The sequence below is a fragment of the Acanthopagrus latus genome, chromosome 2 (genome assembly GCF_904848185.1).
Source record: "Acanthopagrus latus isolate v.2019 chromosome 2, fAcaLat1.1, whole genome shotgun sequence".
Taxonomy (NCBI): Eukaryota; Metazoa; Chordata; class Actinopteri; order Spariformes; family Sparidae; genus Acanthopagrus; species Acanthopagrus latus.
The window spans coordinates 12,694,644-12,716,576 of NC_051040.1; the positions used below are offsets into that span (position 1 = coordinate 12,694,644).

The 21,933-nt window shown below is 40.4% G+C and overlaps 2 protein-coding genes and 1 long non-coding RNA gene across 4 annotated transcripts in view; 1 reads left to right on the top strand and 2 right to left on the bottom strand.

Annotated features, from left to right (window-relative positions):
• The window catches only part of stx1a (syntaxin 1A (brain)), a 59,129-nt gene extending 47,750 nt beyond the window's left edge, over positions 1-11,379 (bottom strand). Inside the window, exon 1 of one of the 2 annotated variants that reach the window (XM_037083031.1) lies at positions 10,965-11,370. In XM_037083031.1, coding sequence (XP_036938926.1) covers positions 10,965-10,994 — 30 coding nt within the window. In that variant the 5' untranslated portion in view covers positions 10,995-11,370. Of the gene's footprint in view, positions 1-10,964 lie in introns of both variants that reach the window. The other variant, XM_037083037.1, reaches the window with a different exon arrangement.
• Positions 11,380-12,626: 1,247 nt separating this feature from the next.
• On the bottom strand, positions 12,627-17,325 carry bud23 (BUD23 rRNA methyltransferase and ribosome maturation factor). Its single transcript, XM_037083049.1, has 12 exons — positions 17,138-17,325; positions 16,424-16,461; positions 15,807-15,902; positions 15,564-15,646; positions 14,877-14,973; positions 14,667-14,763; positions 14,507-14,557; positions 14,333-14,418; positions 14,062-14,107; positions 13,907-13,968; positions 13,198-13,287; positions 12,627-13,053 (listed from the first exon to the last, which is right to left on the bottom strand). Exons 1-12 carry the CDS (start codon positions 17,183-17,185, stop codon positions 12,999-13,001), a joined length of 849 nt encoding a protein of 282 aa, XP_036938944.1. The 5' UTR covers positions 17,186-17,325; the 3' UTR covers positions 12,627-12,998.
• Positions 17,326-17,919: 594 nt separating this feature from the next.
• LOC119009644 lies at positions 17,920-21,862 on the top strand. Its single transcript, XR_005071778.1, has 3 exons — positions 17,920-18,769; positions 20,075-20,167; positions 21,677-21,862. It is a non-coding gene; the product is annotated as an uncharacterized LOC119009644 (long non-coding RNA).
• Positions 21,863-21,933: the final 71 nt, after the last annotated feature.

The following is a 21,933-nucleotide window of genomic DNA, read 5'->3' on the forward strand; positions in this document are numbered from 1 at the left end:
GTCGTTAACAGTGTTAAAACCCACATTTATCTGATATAGAGGTACGCTGTCAATGCGCATTATCTTTATATAACCTTTTAATTTTCAGATGATGTGAATGCCAGGGTTAGGTAGTAACTGATATCATCCAATAAGTATTACAAATTAGATTTTATAAAAAACAGGTTAATCAGCCATCTGCTATATCTGGCGAGTCTGGTGAGAGAAACCACATTAAGTAAGTAACATTTTGTTTTGACATTTGGGTGAAATGGCCCTTTACTCTCAAGGAAAAAAAAAAAAAAAAGCCAGTGTCCTCACTTTGTGAAAATGTCCAAACTGGCACTGACACAGAAATAGCACACACACACATACACACACACACACACACACACACACACACACACACACACACACACACACACACACACACACACAAGGGCTGTCAACGAATTCTGAATTTGAAGATATATTCGAATATTTAAAAAAAAAATGGAGATTCGATTGTGAAAATTAATAAACTATGGAATAAACCAGCGGCTGCTTTGCAAGTGGGCACACGGCATGACGGGTCAGGGACAGGTCACAGGAGTCGCACTTGCACAGTGTCGCTCACTGCTGAAAGTGAGACGTGACAAAAACCGTGGCAGATGCAGATGGCAGAGAGAAAGACTAGATGGCAGAATGTTTAGAGCCAAACTCAGCAGCAGAGAGAGTGGTTTGGACTCCAAGCAGCCCATTTGGAAACACTTTGGATTTTGGTCAGCAGACAGCAAAAATGCGGAACCTCGAGATGAAGTTGTATGCAAGCTGTGTAAGCTACCGTTAGCTTACCATTCCACCACTAGCAACATGACGCCATTTTGGAGCAATTTTGACAGCCCTAACACACACACACACACACACACACACACACACACACACACACACACACACACATACATACATACACACACAGCCATGACCATGTCTTCACCTGCTCCCATGCTCGAACCCTCAGGGGTGTGTGTATGTGAATGCAGGAGCAGCTGGTGGTAGAAAATTCATTTTTACTTGCATGAAGCCGGTTCCTCATATCCAGAGTGGCTTTATTATAAGTGCAGGAAGTGAACTGATTTCATATATTTTCACAGGAAACACACATATGAATAAAAAAAAGTTCAATAAAAATGACTGTAATGATTCAACGTATAAAAATTAGCAAAGCATCATGGCACACAGCTGACGCTGACACAGCAAAACCCACAAATGACCAAACCGACTGATGAACTGTCAGAGTAAATAACCGGTTGATGGAGGAGGAGGAGATGGTTCAGGGCTATCGAGACAGGATAATAACACAAGCAGGGAGCAGCGTGGGTGACGAGGGGACACAGGAAGTGATAGATTGAGCCGGCCAAATATAAAACTCGGTCACTTCATTTCACATTAGTGCGCTGTCTCCTCACAGACGGCAACACCAGGAGCAATCTCTGAACAAATCACAAGGTCCCCGTCTTCTGTTCAGGGTGTTCGCTGATTGCCTGTGTCCAGTTCTGCAGATGCAATCAGCTGGAACAAAACAATGTGCATTTTTCCATATTTAGCGTTACTGATCAATGCCCTCCTGCTGATGGCTAGCTTATTAAAATACAGATCAATAATTTTGGTCTGATATATTCTGTATTCACTGCAGCACTTTTCAAACAAGCCCCAGTGTTGTCTGCACACACTGACACCCTGGAGTACAAAATGTGGGAGCAATCTCGGAAAAGGAAATCGATTCTTCTGTTGTGGTGAGACATTTGAGTTTAAATCTCGTACAGGTGGAGATCTAAACTCTCAGCCGTCTCTCTTTAATGATTATTTCAGCAGACTTGGCACTATTCACAGCAAGAAACAGACATCAAATTCAGCATGCCCTAATTGATTTTTTGGGTAACCTGAGAAGACAACAACCTAATGAAGTTCTTGTGGCGAACTTCTAAATAATTGCCTATTCGCTCATCAGGCAGATAAGGAGTAAAATAGTTATTCAATCTGGGCCGCACCTGACGGTAAGTCCAATATAAAATCTCCTTTCAGCTCGGTTTTTGGTCTCCACCAACTCCAGACGAAATATCTGGCCAAGCAGCTGCTGAATGCTTGGCCGGCTAGTCTCTTTTTGGGTTTTTTTTTTTGGCATTTTTATGATGAAAACAGGAGAGACTGAGATGAAACAGACAAGAGCACCTTCAGAAGTCTTCAACTGCCTTTCATTCACAATATCTTGGCCTGTTTCCACATCTCTGAAGTTTGGAGCCAAGTTCTTCAGCAATTCAAATGCTGGTGTTCTACTCCTTGGTGGCTATTTCCCAGTTGGAAAAACAACTGAGAATGTAAATATTAAGAAACAACCATTCTTAAAATGGCATATTTCATTCATCTATGAAATAAACATTCAGTAAGCTGCCACTATAAGCTCTGCTGCAGCCTCCATGTCGACTCCACAAGGCACCTACATCACTCATTACTTGTTGGTTTGGGAAAAACACAACCCTTATCAGATGGACACAATGACTACATTTACCTGCACATTCATTTTTGTTTGATGCAGGTTATTTAAACAGTTTTCTTTAGTATGAATACTCATAATTAGGCCTTATTCCAAATGTAGCATTTTCCATTCAGGAAATGTGGGATATGCTTCTCAATCAGGGAATTTCAGTTTTGGTTAATTTTGCTTTTGCTTGGATATTACTCAGAAAAAAACCTATTCTAACAGATTAACTGTTAACCATTGACATCCCCAGTCTTTCAATCTCTTGTACTAATGTACATTTTGTAAAATTCTCTAAAATAAATTTCCCATTGCTACCTGGCAACTGCCAGCACATGTTAAGCATACATCTAATTCTTTGTATTTTCCTTGTTATAATTGTCCTGGGACTTGGTATATTTTCTATTTTCTATCCAATTTTGTCCGAATAGATGTACATCTAGTTTCTCGTGCACATACATAATGCATTCCAGTGAAAAACATATCTGGCAGAGGTTAACAAGAAGATTACATCAACCCTGGCCGCAACGAGCAGAGTTCAGCAGATACACGAAGAAGGAGAATGTGGGTGGAGAAGAGATGAAGCACTGCCACCAGAGCAGCAGCAGCAGCAGCAGCAGCAGTGCAGAGTCAAAGTGTGTGCATGTGCAACAATTTCATTTCCCTAACAATCCTCCTCAATGTCCTCCCCCTTTAATCATCTTCCTTTCTCTGTCTTATTCTCCCTGTCCGTCATCCTCTCGCCTCCTTCTCTCTCGCTCTCCTTCCTCCAGACTTCAGCTTCCCTACAGCAGCTGGCCCACTCAACATGGACTCAGTTACCTTTGTCTCGCTCTCCCTCCGCACGCCTTCATTGTCTTTCTTTCTTCTTTACATCCCACTATCCCCTGTTAAGACCACACCAGCATGATTTATCCAATCAATATTCCCCTTTAGATGTTTTCCTATTGTGTCTGTCTTATCAGCTTATCAGAAAATGTTGGAAGTTGTAGAAATGGCAGGTATCTACGAAACATGTCTTTTCATGTTTTCACTGTGGAGTAACTTTCGTGTCTGGAGATGGAGGGGATGGTGGTGGGATTACAAGTAAGAAGACTGCTAAGCCAGTAGATGTGATCTCAACCTCTTAAAGTGTGAAATCGCTGGATATTTTTGCCACTTTGGAAGGATGCCACCGTAGGATATATCTGGGGAGACCTTGGGAAGATCCAGCAGCATTTGTAGCAACACAACTGGATATCTTTGGCTGGAGGTTGGGACATCTCCAGCTGTGTTTGTAGTGACAAAACAGGTATTGTAAGTGAAAACAGGATACTTTTTGTAAAAACCCTGACCAAGCGGTTTTCTGTGCAGGAGCATAATAGCACAGCATTGTGACAAAACAAAATTCAAAAGTGATCCTAAAGAAATGTAATGATGCAACATAAAGATATCTGACGTTTTAACATAACCACTGTTTGCAGAAACGTACATCGCTAACATTTACTCTGGTGACTGGGTTGGTCGGATTACCTGCTCCTGAGAGAAACATCTTGCAATCTCCTCCTCCCAGATTTCATCCCTCGTTTGCTCTTCCTCCCATTTTTTCCTCCCTCTGTCTTTCATCCGCCCTCTGCCTCCCTCACATCTGTCTGACCTTTAACAGTGTAATCATCAAAGTGATGCCATTTAAACACGCCTAAACACAAATTTACAAAGTGCCACACTATAAAAGGTTAAATAACGACTTGTAATGCGATAATAGCACATCTTACCACAGATCAATGAGAATCAATTTCAGGCTGGAATTCAAATGTCTGCAGCTGCCAATTCTCACAGAGATAACTCTTTTCCGCCACAGAGATGAGATGACTGACCTTTTACACTAAATAGTGGACGCTTACTTCCATTTGGGCCTGTTAGCACATAATTGGCTGGTGAGTATGGATATGAATACAGAGATGACGTGCTGTTGAGGATGTTCACACACAAATTTGGCTGCCACGGGCATGCATGTAGGCAGCCGCGGGTGGTCGGCCAGCGATCAGCGTTGTGGGAGTGGGTGAAATAATGTCATAAAGTTTCACTTGAACTTCAATGACAGATCACAGGCAGAGAAAAGTGATGTGCTGTCACTACTTACGCTCGCCTTTTCTCCAACCCCAGTCCCTTCTTGCCCTGGTGGAATACATTCAGAGCGCCTCAGTCTGTAGCTCCCTGACTATGAAGGATTATGACAGCACCAAAGTGCCACTGATACAATTATATAGCAGATATGGGAGGAAATGTAACAGAGAGTGAGACGGATGTCAAGGAATGGCAGGATGTGTGGAAAAAAAGAGTCATGGCAGCAAGATGGAGTGATGAAGGAGCTGTAGGACCAAGAGTGCAGAGGAGAGACAAGAAGGTTGTCAGAAAACAGGCTGAAAGAGTAAGATAAAACATTTACAAAAGATTATTTTCCTTATCAAGTAATCTGCCTCTTGCTTTCTCAATGAATTGTAAAATGTTGCAAAATAGTAAAAAAACAAATAAATGTTGATCACAGTTTCCTGAGGGTGATCAGGGTCTTCAAACAGTCTGTTCTGTCCAACCAGCAGCACAAAAGTAAAATTTAAAAAAAGCCTCCACATTTGAGAAACTATATTATTATATTTTTTCTTGTAAAATGCCATAAACAAAGGTTTCCACCAGTGAAAAAATGTGTTTTTAGGATGTTTTCAAAACTTACAGGGACGGGCTGGTTAGCATGCTAACTTCGGTAGACATCTCTGCAACACAGAACATAGAGGTCTCTGACATAACATGAACACTGTTTTTTCATCAACCTCTGCTGACAATGTTACTTCACTATTTTAATGCTTTGAGCAAGGTGGGCTTGAAATTTAAGTTGGATCTGCTATTTTAATCTGACTGATGAGCTGCTGCTCCGGCTCTGCTTAATGCTACTTCAGGCCTAATGAGGTCAGTGACAGTTCACAGCCGTAATCTGCAACAAGTATCCGTGATAGAAGGCGTTACCAAAACACTGTGCTGCCATCGATTACAATTCATGGCAGAGGTCGGAACACTACAAATTAAATCTCGGCTGACCCCGAGCTAATTCTCCCACAGCAGATGCGGAAAGTTTGATTACAGAATCATCTATATTTATTACTAGGATCTCCATTAGCTGATGCCTCAGGAGCTGCTTCTCAACACGCAGCGAGATTTTACCACACAGACGACTCCACAAATACAGCAGATATCACACAGAGGCAGAAGACAGCTAAAAAAAAAAATATGAATACAAGCTCTTATTTCATGCTTCGCTGGGACGGATCAGGACAGTGTAGCGCACGACAATTCAATGGAATATCCGTTCTCACATTTTAAAAAATACCTATTAGCCGCTGTCAGATATCGAATATCACTGAGACTGTCAGCTCGTTGACAAAGACAGACAACTCCCTGGTGAAATGCCAGATTGGTCACACTCATTTCATGGCTCATTAATGTAATTACTCAGCTTCTGTGTGTTGATGAATAATGTTTGGGAGTGCATATGCCTTCTTTGCAGTTGATACTGACAATATAGGAAGATGACAATGCATTTTGCTGCCACTTAACCACTGATTTTAAGGATAAAGGCTCGTCTGCATTGCACAATGAGTCAGCTGCTGTGTTTACAGAGGCTCAACGCTTTGAACGAGAACAAACAAAACCTCTGACCCCATTCGATTAGTGTTCAGCTCAACAGAAACCAAAGTGGCCTTGTTTGTGTCACTGAGGAAGTGTCACCGGCTGAGATCGGTTCAAGGACAGAAGTAAAAAGAGGTAAAGGTGTGGAACAGAGAGGGATCATGAAAAGAAACGAGAGTCAAAGACACACAGAGCCTCTGATCCGGTGCTCCACATCCATCCTATTAGTTAATGTGTCACTCTTACGCCAAACAGGCAGTGACAGTGAGTGGCCAGGCCATATACACTCACAAAGAGCTGCCTGAACCAATACTAACACTGACTAACAAGGCTGCACAGAGCAGACAGAGGGGAGAAAGGAAAGGGAAAATGTAGGGGAGGACAGGAAGCAATCTGATAAATCACTGATAGGGAAAGAGCAAAGAGCCATAATGGAGGAAAGAGGAGAGAGGGTTGTTATTAAAAAGAGATGGAGATGAAAAAAGTCAGAGCTGATAAAATGTCAAGAAAAACCTCAGATTTGATTGATAACAGTGGCTGCTGAGTGTGAAATCTTTAATAACCTCATCAGCATGTTTCCCCCTGTAGGTTTCAGCTGACAAACGCATCTTATCTGCGCCATCTGTCACTAAATCACAGCCTGGCCAACTGGGAGTGACGGGACGAGGTGAGGGGAGGGGAGAGGCCGCGCGACCGCTTCACTTATTGAGACTGGCAGTTTTTCGGCAGCAGGCTAATGAGCTACTCGAGCGGCGCAGTCGTAGGCAGGTGTTGAGCTCATAAAGTAGCTTTATGTGCATATGGGCAATGTTGGAGCAGAACCCGCGCCCTCGCACACATATGAGCAAAACTCAATTTCCTGCCAATATGACACACAAGCACATGGGTGAGTAAACTTGCAGTGTGACTCCGAAAACACACACACACACACACACACAAACACACAGAAGCAACAAAATCTGCACGACTCAGTTCTCTTGTTGTAGCTGCAGCCGTGCTCAGTTGGTATGAGAAAATTAACGCTGGTGTGATATCTCTGGAATATATTTTCACACTAGAAGACAAAAAGGTCCCAAAATATGATAAAAACATCTAATTGAGAGAACAAGTCCTCATAAATGGCAGTATACAGATCCAAATGGGGACACACACAAATGTGAAAATATGAAATATTAATTAGAGGGAAACTCCATTCATTCTACACATTAAAGTGTGTCTAATGGTCTTTGGGAGTACTTCCGCTAACGTCAAGGGCTGTTATCGTGAACATGGACCAAGTGAAAACCGCCTATGAATGCCTTTTTTTTTAAAAAAACAGTGAGTTTAGCATGTTCTGACTTTTTCCCAAGAGAATAAACAAAACTTTTTAAATATTTTCACTAATGGAAGCAACAGGTCACATTTGGATGCCAATGTAAGCGTGCAAAGCCATAAGCAACACCTGTAAAGAGTAGATGTAGTCTGCTGCAGTTGTTCCTCACAATGCTGAGAAACTGTAGACGTATTCAGTGACAGAGTGATGTGACTCTGCGGTAACTCTCATGCCTAGTGTGGAAAAGCAGAGTGGTTCTTACAAGGTCCACAGCCAACTTCGAACCAGCACTTGCTTGGCTTTAGTCATGGGTATCAGTGGTTAAGTTGCATTGTGGGCAATGTAGGCACCATGTTTTAAAAAAGCAATGCATGGAGTAAAAAGCTGATATCTCTGGTTGAGATGTATCAATTATGATCATTTGATTGAGTCCAACTGTGTTATAGGAGCACCATAGAGTAGTGGACTACTTTTCAAAACCTAGTGCTTACATTACCCACAATGCAGCTTACCCACTGAGTGACATCACTGGAGGAAATTTATCAGATAACATGCAGCTTCCTCTGGAGCCACAAAAAATACTTTTCCACATATGCATTAGTACTCCCCAAGACCTGTAATGTTTCACCTGTAATATGGAAAGTTGGTGGAGTTACCCTTTAAATGATAGCGGCCTGCAGAGCACTGATATCAGGTGCGTAAGCAGTATCAGAAGATGTTCTGAGCTGAGGTATCAGGGGAGAAAGATCTAACTTAATCTAACAAGAAAGCCGGGGCATCGGATTTTTACTTGGACAAAAATGTCATGTACATCTCGACTCGCCTTCCCACACAATGACTGTGAATCCACACCATCCAGCAGTCTAGCTGCAGCTTACTGAGGGTTGGAAACTTAATTTAACAGATGAACTCTCTGATTTTGCTCTAGCCCGGAGGCAGAAATTCTCAAATCCAACACTTTTCTTTCAAGTTTACTGGGAGATATTTGGGGACCATTTATGAAGCTTTGCTCAACCAGAGCACACTTTACAAGGATTTTTCCAACTACCTTGAATGTGTGCGCCCACTCAAACGGCAACATCAGACAGAAGACATGAAGTTGTATTGCTGTAATGCGACTCAACTATCTTAATCGCCAGCAGTTTTTGTCCACTTGTGTGGGTCTTGGTCTCGGTGGTGCAACTGATAGCTCAGATGTCATCCAACCCTGACAGGATCGTGACTCAACCAAACCTCATTCCAAACTATAACAACCTTACAATGGAAACCAAAGTCTACACATGCACGGTCAGGGTCTTGCTACTAATTTATCAAACTAATTTGTGATTTAATGACAGTATTTCCAAAACAGCTGCTGAGGTTTACAGCTTGAAAATCAGAGGCAAAGACCAGCGACAGCCCAGCAAGCATCAGCAGGAGGCAGGTTCGCCCAATCAGCTGTTGGGTTTCAAGATGAAGCCTCAGTGAAGGCTGACACACACATCACATATTGTCTGAAATGCCCAATAACAAGAGTGCGACGTGACTTTTTCAGGCCAGCTTACACCCGTAATGTCCCACTTAGTCACAAATTTAGCAAAAGTGTTGATAGAAACACATTTAGCTCATCTCAAGCAAATCTCAGTAGAAGTTAGAGCAAGTTAAAATCAGACTTTGCTGTTTTCAGTCTCTCAGCTGTGATAACTTGCTACTTGGATCTCACACCACTGTAAACTAAATATATTTGGATTTGCACTATAAGTTGGACAAAACAAGACGTCTGAAGGTGTGATTTCTGACATTTACACAGTTTGCTGCTACAATTAGTTTGGAGAAATGACCGATGAATCAACAGTAGCTGCAGCTGTCTGTTAGTCATTAATCAGAGCTCTACATGTCTCCTACTCTGTGGTGTTGTAATGCGCTGCCAAGACCCACCGAGACATCTACATGTGATTGAAGAAGCTGCATTAACTCGAGGATGTAAATAGAAAACACTATTAATCTAGCGCTGATGGGAAATAACAGCCTGTGACTCGCAATTTACCTCGATTTTATTTGGTCTGGATCACCTGAAATTGGTCTGGCTGGAGCTCTAGCAGCAGCCACTTCTCAGACATGTAAGATGTGATCAGAAACAATGAAAGAAAATAGAATCAGCGGCTGAAAGACAGACAGAGAACGGTTTGACTCAATCTCTCCGAGGCTGCTGGAGGCAGATTCAGGCGATTTGTCTGTCTCTCCCAAAATTGTACGACTGCATCCCTCCTCCAGCACTGTGAGGAGGCAGCATGGCAGGCTGGAGGCACGCCTCTCTCAAACAGACACACACACACACACACACACACACACACACACACACACAGGCGGCTTGTTGTGTCCCTTGAGCCCAATTCATAGCAAGATCTTCACTGAAAGCTGAGGAGCTGTAAATTGTTTGCCCTCCCTCTCTCTCCTCAGCTTAACTGCCAATTACCCAGCTCTGACAATGGCCACTTTAACACCACACACAGACACACAGACACAGACACAGACACACACACACACACACACACACACACACACACACACACACTATAACCTATGTCAAAAGCTCAAAAGCAGCATTCCTGTGGAGTATGATACATCCTAAAGGTCTCATGTCATCCCCAAATTCAGAAACAAATCAATCTGAGCAGCAGCAATTTATCCATTTAATACATTTCTACATTTTAAGGTTTTTTTTTTATTCTCATGATTGGCGGGTGCAGGATGGAGGGTAGAGGTGTGGGGAAGCATCAGCCACTGAGCTGAGCTGGGTGTGGGTGGTTAACTGCTTTTTTTCCTTTTTTTTTTAGATAGGACCGCCTGTGACGCGCAGAGGGCGGACATTTAACAGGTGAAATGGGCGAGCTGGGACCAAATTCGTATTTCAAACACGCGCACGCACACACACACACACACACGCACACACACACACACACACACACATTACACATTTCCACACCGATCAAATCATTTGCCACCTAACTCTTTCTGGATTGTAAAAAGATGCCAGATAATACTAAAATAAATAAATAAATAAATAGAATAACATAATAATTAACCCTGCATATTAAGCAAAACTGCCTTTTGAGATCATTTCACCATCAAGTCTTAAGTGTGTATCGTCTGAACTCCCTCATGAGTCCCACAGACATCCTCTGATAGCTTTTGAATTGCTGAAAGAACATAAGCAGCAGGATCAAAGTGATTTTCCAGTGTGAGAATGACAGAGAAAAAGACTTTGACTCTGATTAAACACGTGAAATCATTCATCTCAGCTGGGTTTTCGTCCTGCTTTACGCGCACAGTGAGGCTGGCACTAATGTGCGCCTGTTGATCAAACACAATTTCAGCCTCCATCAAACCTCAGAGAGTCACAACTGTTGCTCCATCAGCGCGCTCAGTACGCTTCTAACATCCTCTAAAAAAAAAGCCTCTCTTCCAGTGAACAGGTGGATGCGGGCTATTTAAGAGAATCACACAGTAACTTACGTGTCTAAGTTCTTGCATGCGGTCCTTCATGGTTCCGGTAAATCACTCTTGTCCCTCCAGTTGTCTCCTAGATGTGTGAGATGACGGAGCGGCGGGGCGGAGACCGACAGGGATGTGGTGAGAGCGACCGGGCGAGGATGCGCGTCAGGCGGCGGAGGGAGGCGGTGATTCTCCCTCTGTGGTCGCTGGGATGGTGGGGCCACTTCACACAGCCGGGTGACGCGCGCTAAAGGTGAGGCGAGGCCTTCCGCAGTTAACCCATTACACGCCCTCAACTTCCTCCTCAGCCGGCAGTAATTAATCTGTTCTAACGAGCCTCCAACACAAGTTTCTCTGTTTGCGCCTCCGCTGAAGTCCTTACGACAGGTTGGAGGCAGTGCTGGCAGGAGGTGACCGGCTCTCAGTGTGTCTTAGTGCTGAAATCGTGTTGGATCTGGTTATCGATTGAGCAGGTTCAGAGATAACGCCCAGGTGGTTCCCCCCGCGTGCAGAAGCGCACAGCGACCTCTGTCGGCCACAGATGGCGCGGTGTGCTGGTAAGGAAGCGTGGGGGGCGCATCAAAAATAATAATTAGGATTAGCAAAGGAAATACACGACATTTTCCTTTACTGGTCTCCATTGTTCAATAGATATGAATAAAACATAAATAAATTATAAAAATGATCTGTTTTTGTTTTTTGTTTTTTTACAAATAGTTTCTTTTACAAGTCTGCATTGTTAAAATATATGAATAAAACAATAAATAAATGAAATGAAATATTGAAAGCACCACAGGTGAGTAGGGGAGATTCTGTCAATTAAATTGTAAATTGTGATTTTGTTGCTCTGTTCTGCACATCTAGATCTGCGACACTGATAGATCTATTGCACATCTGTGAGTCCTGGGAGAGGGATCCCTCCTCTGCGGCTTTTCCTGAGGTTTCTTCCCTATTTTTTTTTTTCGTTAAAAGGTTTTTCTTCACTTCAATCGAGGGTCTAACGACAGAGGATGCTGCTCACTGTACAGATTATAGAGCCCACTGAGGCAATGTGATTGTGACTCATTTGATTTGATTTAATTTATGGTAACATGTCTAAATAAAAGCCTAGATATCTTCCTGAAACTATCCCATGAAATTCCTGACTGTGTATAACGCTTGCCACTCACATTTTCATATAGATAACAGATAACTGGAAAACTGAATTAAATTTTCTGAAGTCCATATCCACCATATTGCACCGGTACTGTGGTATATGTCATTCTTTTGACTTATTTTAGCAACCTTATCAATGGACTACATGTAATTCTGTTATACAGCAGGTCTTTTGAATACTAATCTCCTGATATCTGTCCACATAAATGATCAAATTTACACAAACTAAAAATTGTCTAAATCATTATTTAGGGAATGCAGCAAACTTATTTTATGTGATTTAAAGTTAATTTCATTCTAAAATCCCCTTGTGAGCGTTTTATTTATTCACTTTCTCTTTTTGTAATCACATTATCTTTATGAAGTGCACATCTGAATACGTACTGTGTGTGTATCATTTTGCATATCCAAACTTTTTTACATGGTGTTTTTTGTTACATGGGATTTCGAAGCAGTGCATTATTCAAAACAGGTTGTTTGTTCAATTTCGCCTTAATTCTGGGAAAATAACTACATATAACACGACTCTCTGGTTCTGTAGATATTTAATTGATAAAATTCTGCAGATAGTACAATAAACAGCTGATCAGAGATTGGAAATGTGACATTTGTTCATTAATAAAATATTTAATTTCTATCAGACTGTTGTAGGTGTCCATGCTGTCCCCAGAGCGTACGATGTCCAGCCAACATGGAGAGGTCAGTCTTACAACAATCTGTGAGAAACAAATTGCCAAACACTCGACCAAATATAAAAATGATTCAGCCTTGATAGCACTTTACTCTTGCATCTCATCCACTTAATTAAAGAGCTGAGATCAAACACTGCAGTTCCAGAGGTGACCGTGTGCAGGGTTGAACAGACGGGAGCTAATGAAGGCACAGCTGCATGACTCAGAGCTAAAAATGAGGTCTTCTCTGACGTCCAGTGTATTTTGTGTCAGCCCGAACCTCCCTGCAGGCCAACAAACACACAGCAGAGACAGAAGAGGTGTCAGCTAGTGTCACAGAATGCAGCTAATTTAGACTTAAGTATATTACGTTATTTAGAACATGACTATTTATGAGCATGATGAGTTCAAACCAGTCGTATACATACCGTCCTTGTCGCCTCCTCCTTTCCTTCTTCTCCAAGATCCAGTCTCGTCCCTTCTTCGCTGATTTTCCTTTCATGTTCTTGAACCGGCATCTGTGCAAAAACAAACAGTGGCTGATTATCTTCTGTAGAAAGACACCTTGTTCTTTGTGTCAAACCGCCTTCAAATCTCTGCCTCTGATGCGAAATGTTTAAGAGTACAGCCAGCTGAACATCGTTATGTAAAAGAGAGGAAAAGCTGCCCGACAGGGTTTTAAGTCAGACAGAACGATTGACCCTTTTCACATTTCTCTTGGTCTGTTGGCTTCATCAAAGCAGGTATGACTGAACCTGCACTTCACATGGCCAAGACCTGCACACATCAGAATCTTTAACTGGCTGTTTTTATTAAAGTGGATAATACAAATCAGAGTAAAGTAGGGCTGGAACTAAAGCTTAGCAGAGAAGGATTAGAAAATATAAAGAAAAAAAAGAGAAATTGAGTCATGATGTGAAGAGACCAAGTGGCTGTTATAAGTCCCATACATTTGAAGTGAATAAAAAAAATGCTTTTCATGCAAATTCTCAATTCAGCGGTGAGCATTTTTTGTAAACGAAAAACATAGATTCATACAGTATAATTATAAACCAATAAACACATAAATCCAAGAACAAAACTCTGCTAATTCAGCTATCACACTAATCTGATTACAGCTGATATAAATATCTTTACCTCTGTCCTGAAAACTGGACCTGGTCCTGAACAGATCTGTCTGAAGTTTCTGAACCCAAACCCTGAAATTAACAACAGAAAATTGCAATCATCATAATGTAGCTGACAGAAAATGCACACATCCACAATAAAACACAAACTTCTCCTTTACTTACTTTGGGCAGGACTCCTGATGCTCCAGCAAACAGACACAGGAAGAACCTGGAAACAAACGAGATGTGTAAAAAGTGTATTTTAATGTGTGATAATTTGTCACCAGGTAAATGTGACAAACAGTCTAGTCAATATGAATGCCATCATGTTCTAATTAGCCTGGTGTTGCAAGTACACGGCTGCTAATTTCACAGGCTATTAAGAAGGAATCAATTGCAGACGGCTGATGCTGAACATGTCACAATAAAAGCCCAGCGTCTGGTAAGTACTGACTTTTTAGCCTTGCTGCTGTTGGGATAATCCACCACCATGCCTCCACTGAATCCTGCCCTCATGGCCTGTGTTGTGATCAGCTCAAGCTTTAGGGAGGGAAGAAGACTGAGGGTGAGGAAGACAATCAGGAGAAAAACTCAGGTTTCACAGCCACCATTAACAAACTGAAATCACCTGTTCTGAGTTTTCTGGATAAAGCTGAAAAACTGCACGGGAGCCTCTTGACTGAAAGACAAAAGGAAAGGAGAAGTTAGTTAAGGCTTCAGTAATCAAATATGGTATCAGGATGTTTGACATTTTGACAGTGAAGTCAACAAGAGTGATAAAACCTCACCAGAGAAGAGTATAGCGAACTAAAGAAGGTGTAGAGTCTCTTCGGTGGACTGTGTGTCCTCTTGTCAGCGTTACAGAGCCACTGCAGGGCAGAAATACTGACAGGGAATAAAGCAAAACATAAAATAGAAAAGAACTGAGTCAGAAAAAATTCAAAATGAATCCAGAGAATATTCTTGTGTTTTCACAACAGGCATGATTTGTTCTTCACCTGATGCAACCATCAAAAGTGCCGGGTCGGAAAGGCATCCCCTGGCCCATGTCCCCGACTAAAAGGTCTCCCTCTACTTCTCTGTCCAAAGCAACATCTGACACACGAAAGATGAAATAATAAAGACAAAATATGAACTTGTGAAATTATCTAGCTGTTTTGTGCAAAACTTAAAATGTCATGCAGCAAGAAAAAAACAGAAACCTCTGATTTAATCTGTGTTTAAGATGGAAAACCATCAAACTTAAAACAAGTTAAGTTATTTTAAGTCTGATGAACTTTAATTGAAGATGGCGACAGTTTACTGTGTCTCAGAATTGGAAATTATTATGCAAAGCAGAGACATTTATCTGCTTAGACGATTTTTTTCTTCTGACAAGTCAACTTCTAGATTCTATGAGCAGCTGCAACATTTTGGGAATACAGTCAAGTGCTACACAATGTTTAAGGAAAATTGGTTTATGTTTTCATACTGGATTGACGTGCAGAATTTTTGAGAAATTATATTAGTGATACCAATATAACAACAAAGCATGCCGAGGGAACCATGCATTTCCCTCTGCTAAGTTGTTCTCGGTCCATATCAGAAAGTAGTACCATTTATCTGGAAAGACATCATTTAACTTGTATTTCACTAAGATAGATTTTCTGAAGCTTCTTGTTTAAATGTAAGGCTGTCAAACTAACCTAACATTGCAGTGCTGATGTCGACTCCAACCCAATAGTGTCCCTCTTCTGACAGGTAGTCACCACTGAGACCAGAGCCACATCTGAGAGAAAGACAATGACCATCCAATTTAGACAATGCTAAATATAACAATCAACGTACCAATACAACAAGTGTTTTATTTCTTAAGTAAAGTTGTCTTTTAATCAAGTTTATAGTGTAATACGGCATGTAAACATAATCAGTGTCCACCCCCCACTCACCCCACATCTAGCAAGTAGCATGACTGTCCTTCAGGCAGATTTAAAAGCTCTACAGCTCTCTCTGACATCTGGGTTTGGATCTCAATCATTCGAGAGCTGTGAAGCAACAAAACAAAGATTTTGGTTACAGTTTGATACGTTACCTCCTATAAGGAAAGACATTCTTGAAGAAACAAACTCAACCTGTAACAACTAAAGCAAGTCACATCTCTTGATTTACTGCTCTAAAGCAAGTCCACAGTACAAGGTATTCTGTACAAATGGTTCTCATTCAAATGATAAATCCAACTTAAAACGTGATTTAAAACATGGCTATAAATACCACTGACTTTCCGTGTTTTATCATTTGCAATTCTACAATACTCAGTTGCAAACTGAGACAAATGGCAAGTTGTAGTTTCTTAGTGACTTAATAACTCTGTGCTTTAATTTCATGATCCATCCAAATGTGTGTTTTTATTCATTTGTCTAATTTTTAATCAATTCACAAAATGCACCTGATGCTGCTCTTTATCAGATTAAAAAAAATCATTTGTTGACAGACACTGTGAGGTGGATTTTCCCTTCAAACACACTGAACAGTCAGGTAGTTATGCACAAATAAGAGTTTGACTCACTTCTGAGAGTATTTCTTTGCCTCTGCTTCATTGTAGAACTGCGTGGATGAGAACAAAATCAGATTTATACATCAATAAAACAATTTCAATAATAACAATTACTACGAATCCTTTTTGATTGGTCTTTTGTAATATTCTATTATTTTTGATTTCCGTGAAAATTTCACGTTATATGTAATGATTTGAATCTAGAATATGTTAAAGCTTCACTTACTGAATTAATTTACAGAAGAAAATGGACTTGCCCGTGACATTTTTATATTTTGTGATGCACTTGTGGCACCTTTGAAACAGAGTTTACAAGGTGCTTTGACTAACAAACCAAAAAGCAGGAAACATATAACATATTATACACTCCACAGACAAGAGAAGTGAAGGTAAGAAGAAGAAGGCACAACAGAAAAAGTAAAAACCTAAAAAGAAAATAATAGTCATTACATTAGCTGCCAGCTGAGTCCACTGCAGCCACAGTATGTACCTTATTACAACAGACTCAAACCATCTAGCTAGAGCTAAATTCCCCTATAAAAGAAGAATCAGTATGGAGTATTTAGCCTTCGGTCTAGTCAACATCATTAACGTATGCATACTAGCTAGTTGTATTGCCTCAGGCCAGAAGAGGGGACCTTTAAAGAGCCTAAACGCTCCTGCTAAAAACAGGTGAGTCCTCAGTTAGCCTAGCAGCTAAAAGCTACGACAAACAGCGTCACTAACCACTTCTGGAGGAGCTGTGTGCTCAGGCCGTCGACAGCTGGAGGCCATAGTTATCCCTGTCTGAGTGTCGGTCTCTGAAGACAAGGCGTTAATCTGCAATATCGGTTCATAAACAAGCTAAATGTTGTGGTAGCAGACGGTCCACACGTGAAGAGCAATGACGTCACACGCAAGCGACGTAAAAACTACTTCTTCGTCGAGGCAATTAATGTAATCCACGGAAATAGACTCTTACATCGCCCCCTATTGTCCACCGAGGTATACTGTTACACAAACACAATCACAAATAACTGTTTTTATAATCTGGCCAGGACGGCTACTTATGTATTTTTTCACAAATGTTGTTAAAATAAAATTAGTCATTGTAGAAACAATAATTTGAATGCCATAAAAACGGTATAAACAAACACAAAATGTCAATGCCAAGCGCATAATACATTTAAAAAAGATGATAAATGGAAAAATAAAAAGACATAAAATCTAAATAAATAAAATAACTATATTAACAATAACAATTTTAGCAGCCTTTTTCTAAGTTCTTACACAAACAACATATTAAAACAAAATACAGCATTTGCTGTTTTAAAAGAGCAGTAGCCATTCATAAAATACATACACAAAATATTATTCGTTAATCAGAATTCATCAACAAAGAAAATTAACAAATTACATAAAACAAAAGAGAGGGAATTACACAATGTATAGGATACTACCATCTGTTTACATAGGCTAATTCTAGCAAGTATATTCAAATATATAGTAGTGTAATTTATTCCCATAAATGCCGCTCAGAGTAATCACAGTCCATGGCGTGTCTCTCTCTAACAATGCCACCTGTCCTGTTTTTCCCAGAATTGCTCTCTTTTTTTCAACAGCTCCACAGCAAACATAACATGATAAGATATTATAAACTTTTTTTTTTTATTTATGACTGATCAGCCTAATCAATACACATTAATAAATGTACAAAATAAACAATATCTAATAAAAAGGTAAGAAATAGATTCTTACATACTGGGGCACTAGCACATACATAAGTACATACATTTAATTCATTTTATGGTAAAAGTACAGAACAGAAATCAATAACACTTGAGCTGAGGTGTCCAAATTACCTGAATGCACCCGATTACAATATTAAAGTGATGTAACTTGATTACATTCAGTTAGTTTTGGATTAATAACAAAGGAAGACCAGAGAAACTGAATATCAGTAAAAAGTAGATTTTTGTGTATCCTGTTATCAAGTGTTTATCTGTATTTTTTTGATTTTTATCTTAACATTTGACAAGAGAAGTTACAGTAAATATGATGCAATAGATATGAATATGATGAGTTTCTCCAGCAGGGACACGAACTCAGGATAAAAGCAGATTTTCTGAACACAGAATTCCTGCTCTAATGACAGAACTGAACAACTCTGAAGGGCTACAGAGTTCTCTGGTAAATGACGTAAACCACATTGAAGTCCAGCCCACAGATTTTCTGACGAATCCATGTGGTGCGCGCCAAAAGGGGCGGTCTCGCTCGTTTCCCGCCTGAAATTAGCGCATTTCCCTCCAAAAAGTTAGATGTGTATGTATTTAGCTGACTGATCATCACTCTGGTCTCTTCTCTGAGGAAGTGAACACGGTGAGTAAACTGTTCTGTACTAATCTGCTTTGTGTGTCCAGTTACCTGCTCAGTACAGGTGTATTCATGTCTGTGTGGGAGGTGTACAGATAGTTAATACTTATTTATCTCCGGTAATAAGCCCAAGTGATGTTCCTTCATATATCAGCAGCTCCACATAGTAACTACCTTCATGTTGTCTCAGCCCTAGCCCAGTATGTGCGGGTTAAAATGGAGTCAGCCTCCCTGTCGGTGAGATTTGTTTCTACCTCAGATTTTTCTGAAATAACTCTGAACAGAAATTGAAGATGTCTCATTTAACTGTTCAGTGATGAGATTAATTCGCTGGAACATAATCCTTTAACTACAGCCAATTAAATCCTTGATGGACGTTGAGTTTTGATTCATGCACCAAACTCCATTGTGATTTTGGTCGTTTTTATCTCTGCCATGTTAATTACATGAATAATGCACAGTTAACTAAACATTAGTCACTATATAAAAACAAGAAGGTAGTTTCGGTAAAGTCGACATTAAGTATTTTTTAATTGATTGATTATCAGAATCATGAAAGCTGTTTAGCTAATGTTATACTGGTCAGCGTTATGTGAGTAGTAATATTATGTTAGCTAGCTAGCTGACTTTAAAGTTGTTGCAGATGCACAGCAGGTTTGGGAAACACGTTAGTAGTGGCTCAGCTGCCTTTATTAACGGGTAACGTTATGTTCACTATAACGAGCTTATAAAGATGTCTGAGTCATTTAATCGTTGTGTTTTTACAGACAGGTTTGCATGTTAGCTAACATGTGTGTCTGTTGGAGAACGTTAGCTTGAAGGCATTATCCTGCTGTGTGATGTTAACTTGTGAAACTAGCATCTTTACAGCTGAATATCTGAGTACAGCACAGTTAGCTAACAGGCTCCAAGTGTTATTAAATCCCTGCACTGACTCCCTGACCGTCAAAAGATAGACTTTTAAATCATATTGCTCATCTATAGAGCACTAAATGTTTTCAGGATTTAATACATTTGGTTTACTTTTGGTTTACCTTTAAAAAAACACATTTATTAAATTAGATTATAGCAGATTTTATAGTGCAGAGTGATGTGAGACTCCTGAAGTGATGTCGTGCACATGGTTACAGACTGCTATACCATTCTTTATTATGAAATGATAATCCTGTAAGAAATCCCCTTTTGCCAGATGTGTCTGTAATCTGATTACATCTTCTTTTTTACTGCTATAATCAGAATATATATACGCAAACACACACACATATGCATGTAGTCATCATGTTATACTAAAGTTCTTCCACCTCTCTCCAGGTGAACAGTGGGACTTGTCTTCAGCTTCAGGTGGAACAGCTGTGACCTGTATGGTGATCAGCACTGGAGAGGAGAGACACCTGGTCCAACAAGGTCAGTGCAGTGTAGGTCCAAAAATTAAAGGCAGAAAGTGTGAGATTTGTCAGTTGCTGTTCATTAATACTCTAGGATCAGTAAATGATTCTAGAGGACACTATTCTTTAAATTTAGTAGTATTTTAAATGTTTTTTGTTGACTATGAGGAAATATAAATAGCCTGTTTAGAACGCCTGCATTTATTTGATTTCATTTTTCTGTGGAGCCTCTTTGACAAACACCACCCAATCAAACACTGTTCAGACCAACGACACCCCCTTGTGGCAAAGAACCCAAGGCGTCAAACTGGCCTCCTCATTCTCCAGATCCCAATCCAGTTGAGCATCTGTTGGATGCGCCAGAACCAACTCCCATCCATGTTGGGGCCCCCATGGATCGTTCTTGGCTCAGACTGTATCCAGTGGAAGCTCAGGTGGATTGAGATCTGGGGAATCTGGAGGCCAGGTTGATACCTTGAGCTCTTTCCCACATTCCTCGGATCGTTCCTGAGCAGTTTTTGCAGCGTTGCAGGCACGTTGTCCTGCTGGGGGGGCACTGCCATCAAGGAGTGCTGCTGCCATGAGGGGGTGCACTTGGTCTGCAGCGGTGTTTGGGTGACTGGTGTCTGTCAAAGAGATGTCCACATGAATGCTAGGAGTCATGGTTTCACAGCCGAATATGGCATTGGAACACAATGATCCATGTTATTTATTTCACCTGTCACTCGTTCTAATGTTGTCACTCTCAGTGTATACACATGTTAAATACTTTGTGAATTAGATCAAATAAATGCAAATAAATAAATCAGGCACTGTAACCAGACTTGTTTATGTTTCCTCTCAGTAAAACAAAACCTGTAAATGTTCAAATTTACTTCCGAATTAAATTAAATTAAAACTCCATGTAAAGTGATTTCAGGTTAAATACAACTGAGTTAGAGACTCAAACCTCCACAAGGAGACTCAAAACTCATCAAAAATAGACCCAGGTCTCTTTGTGGAGGACAAACAATTACCACAAAAACAAAACCTCGACACACAAACAAAACCTCTAAAAACAATAAAAACCTGCACAGACACACAAAACCTCTAAAAACCAACACACAAACCCCTAAAACAAACAAAATCCTCTTAAAACAAACACACAAAACCCCTAAAAACAAAAAAACCCTCTAAAAACAAACACACAAAACCCTAAAAACAAAACCCCCTAAAAACAAACACACAAAACCTGTAAAAACACACACACACAAAACCTGTAAAAACACACACACACAAAACCTCTAAAAACGAACACACAAGACCTCTAAAAACAACACAAAAAACCTCTAGAAACGAACACACAAAACCTCTAAAAACAACACACAAAACCTCTAAAAACAACACAAAAAACCTCTAAAAACAAACACACAAAACCTCTAAAAACAAACATAAAACTACAAAAAACCTCCACAAAGAGACATAAAACTACCAAAAACCTCCACAAAGAGACATCAAACTACCACTGCTCCTCTTTCTCTTCCTGCAGGTGATGCACAAGCGGCTAAGACGAATAAGACGAGCCGCCACAGGACCTGAAGCAGGAAAACTGAGTATCCATCTTCTGATGAAACTCCTTCAGGTCCTGCAGTTGTTTGTTGACTCTGGTTTCACCTGCTCATACAGTGAGCACTGTTGCTGGTTATTTACATAATAAAATCTTTTTTTTAAATTACACTCTGTTGTGTGTTTTTTTTAATAGATTTTTAAAGCACGTGTTGAGTCTTTTGATGGAGTTCAGTGTCT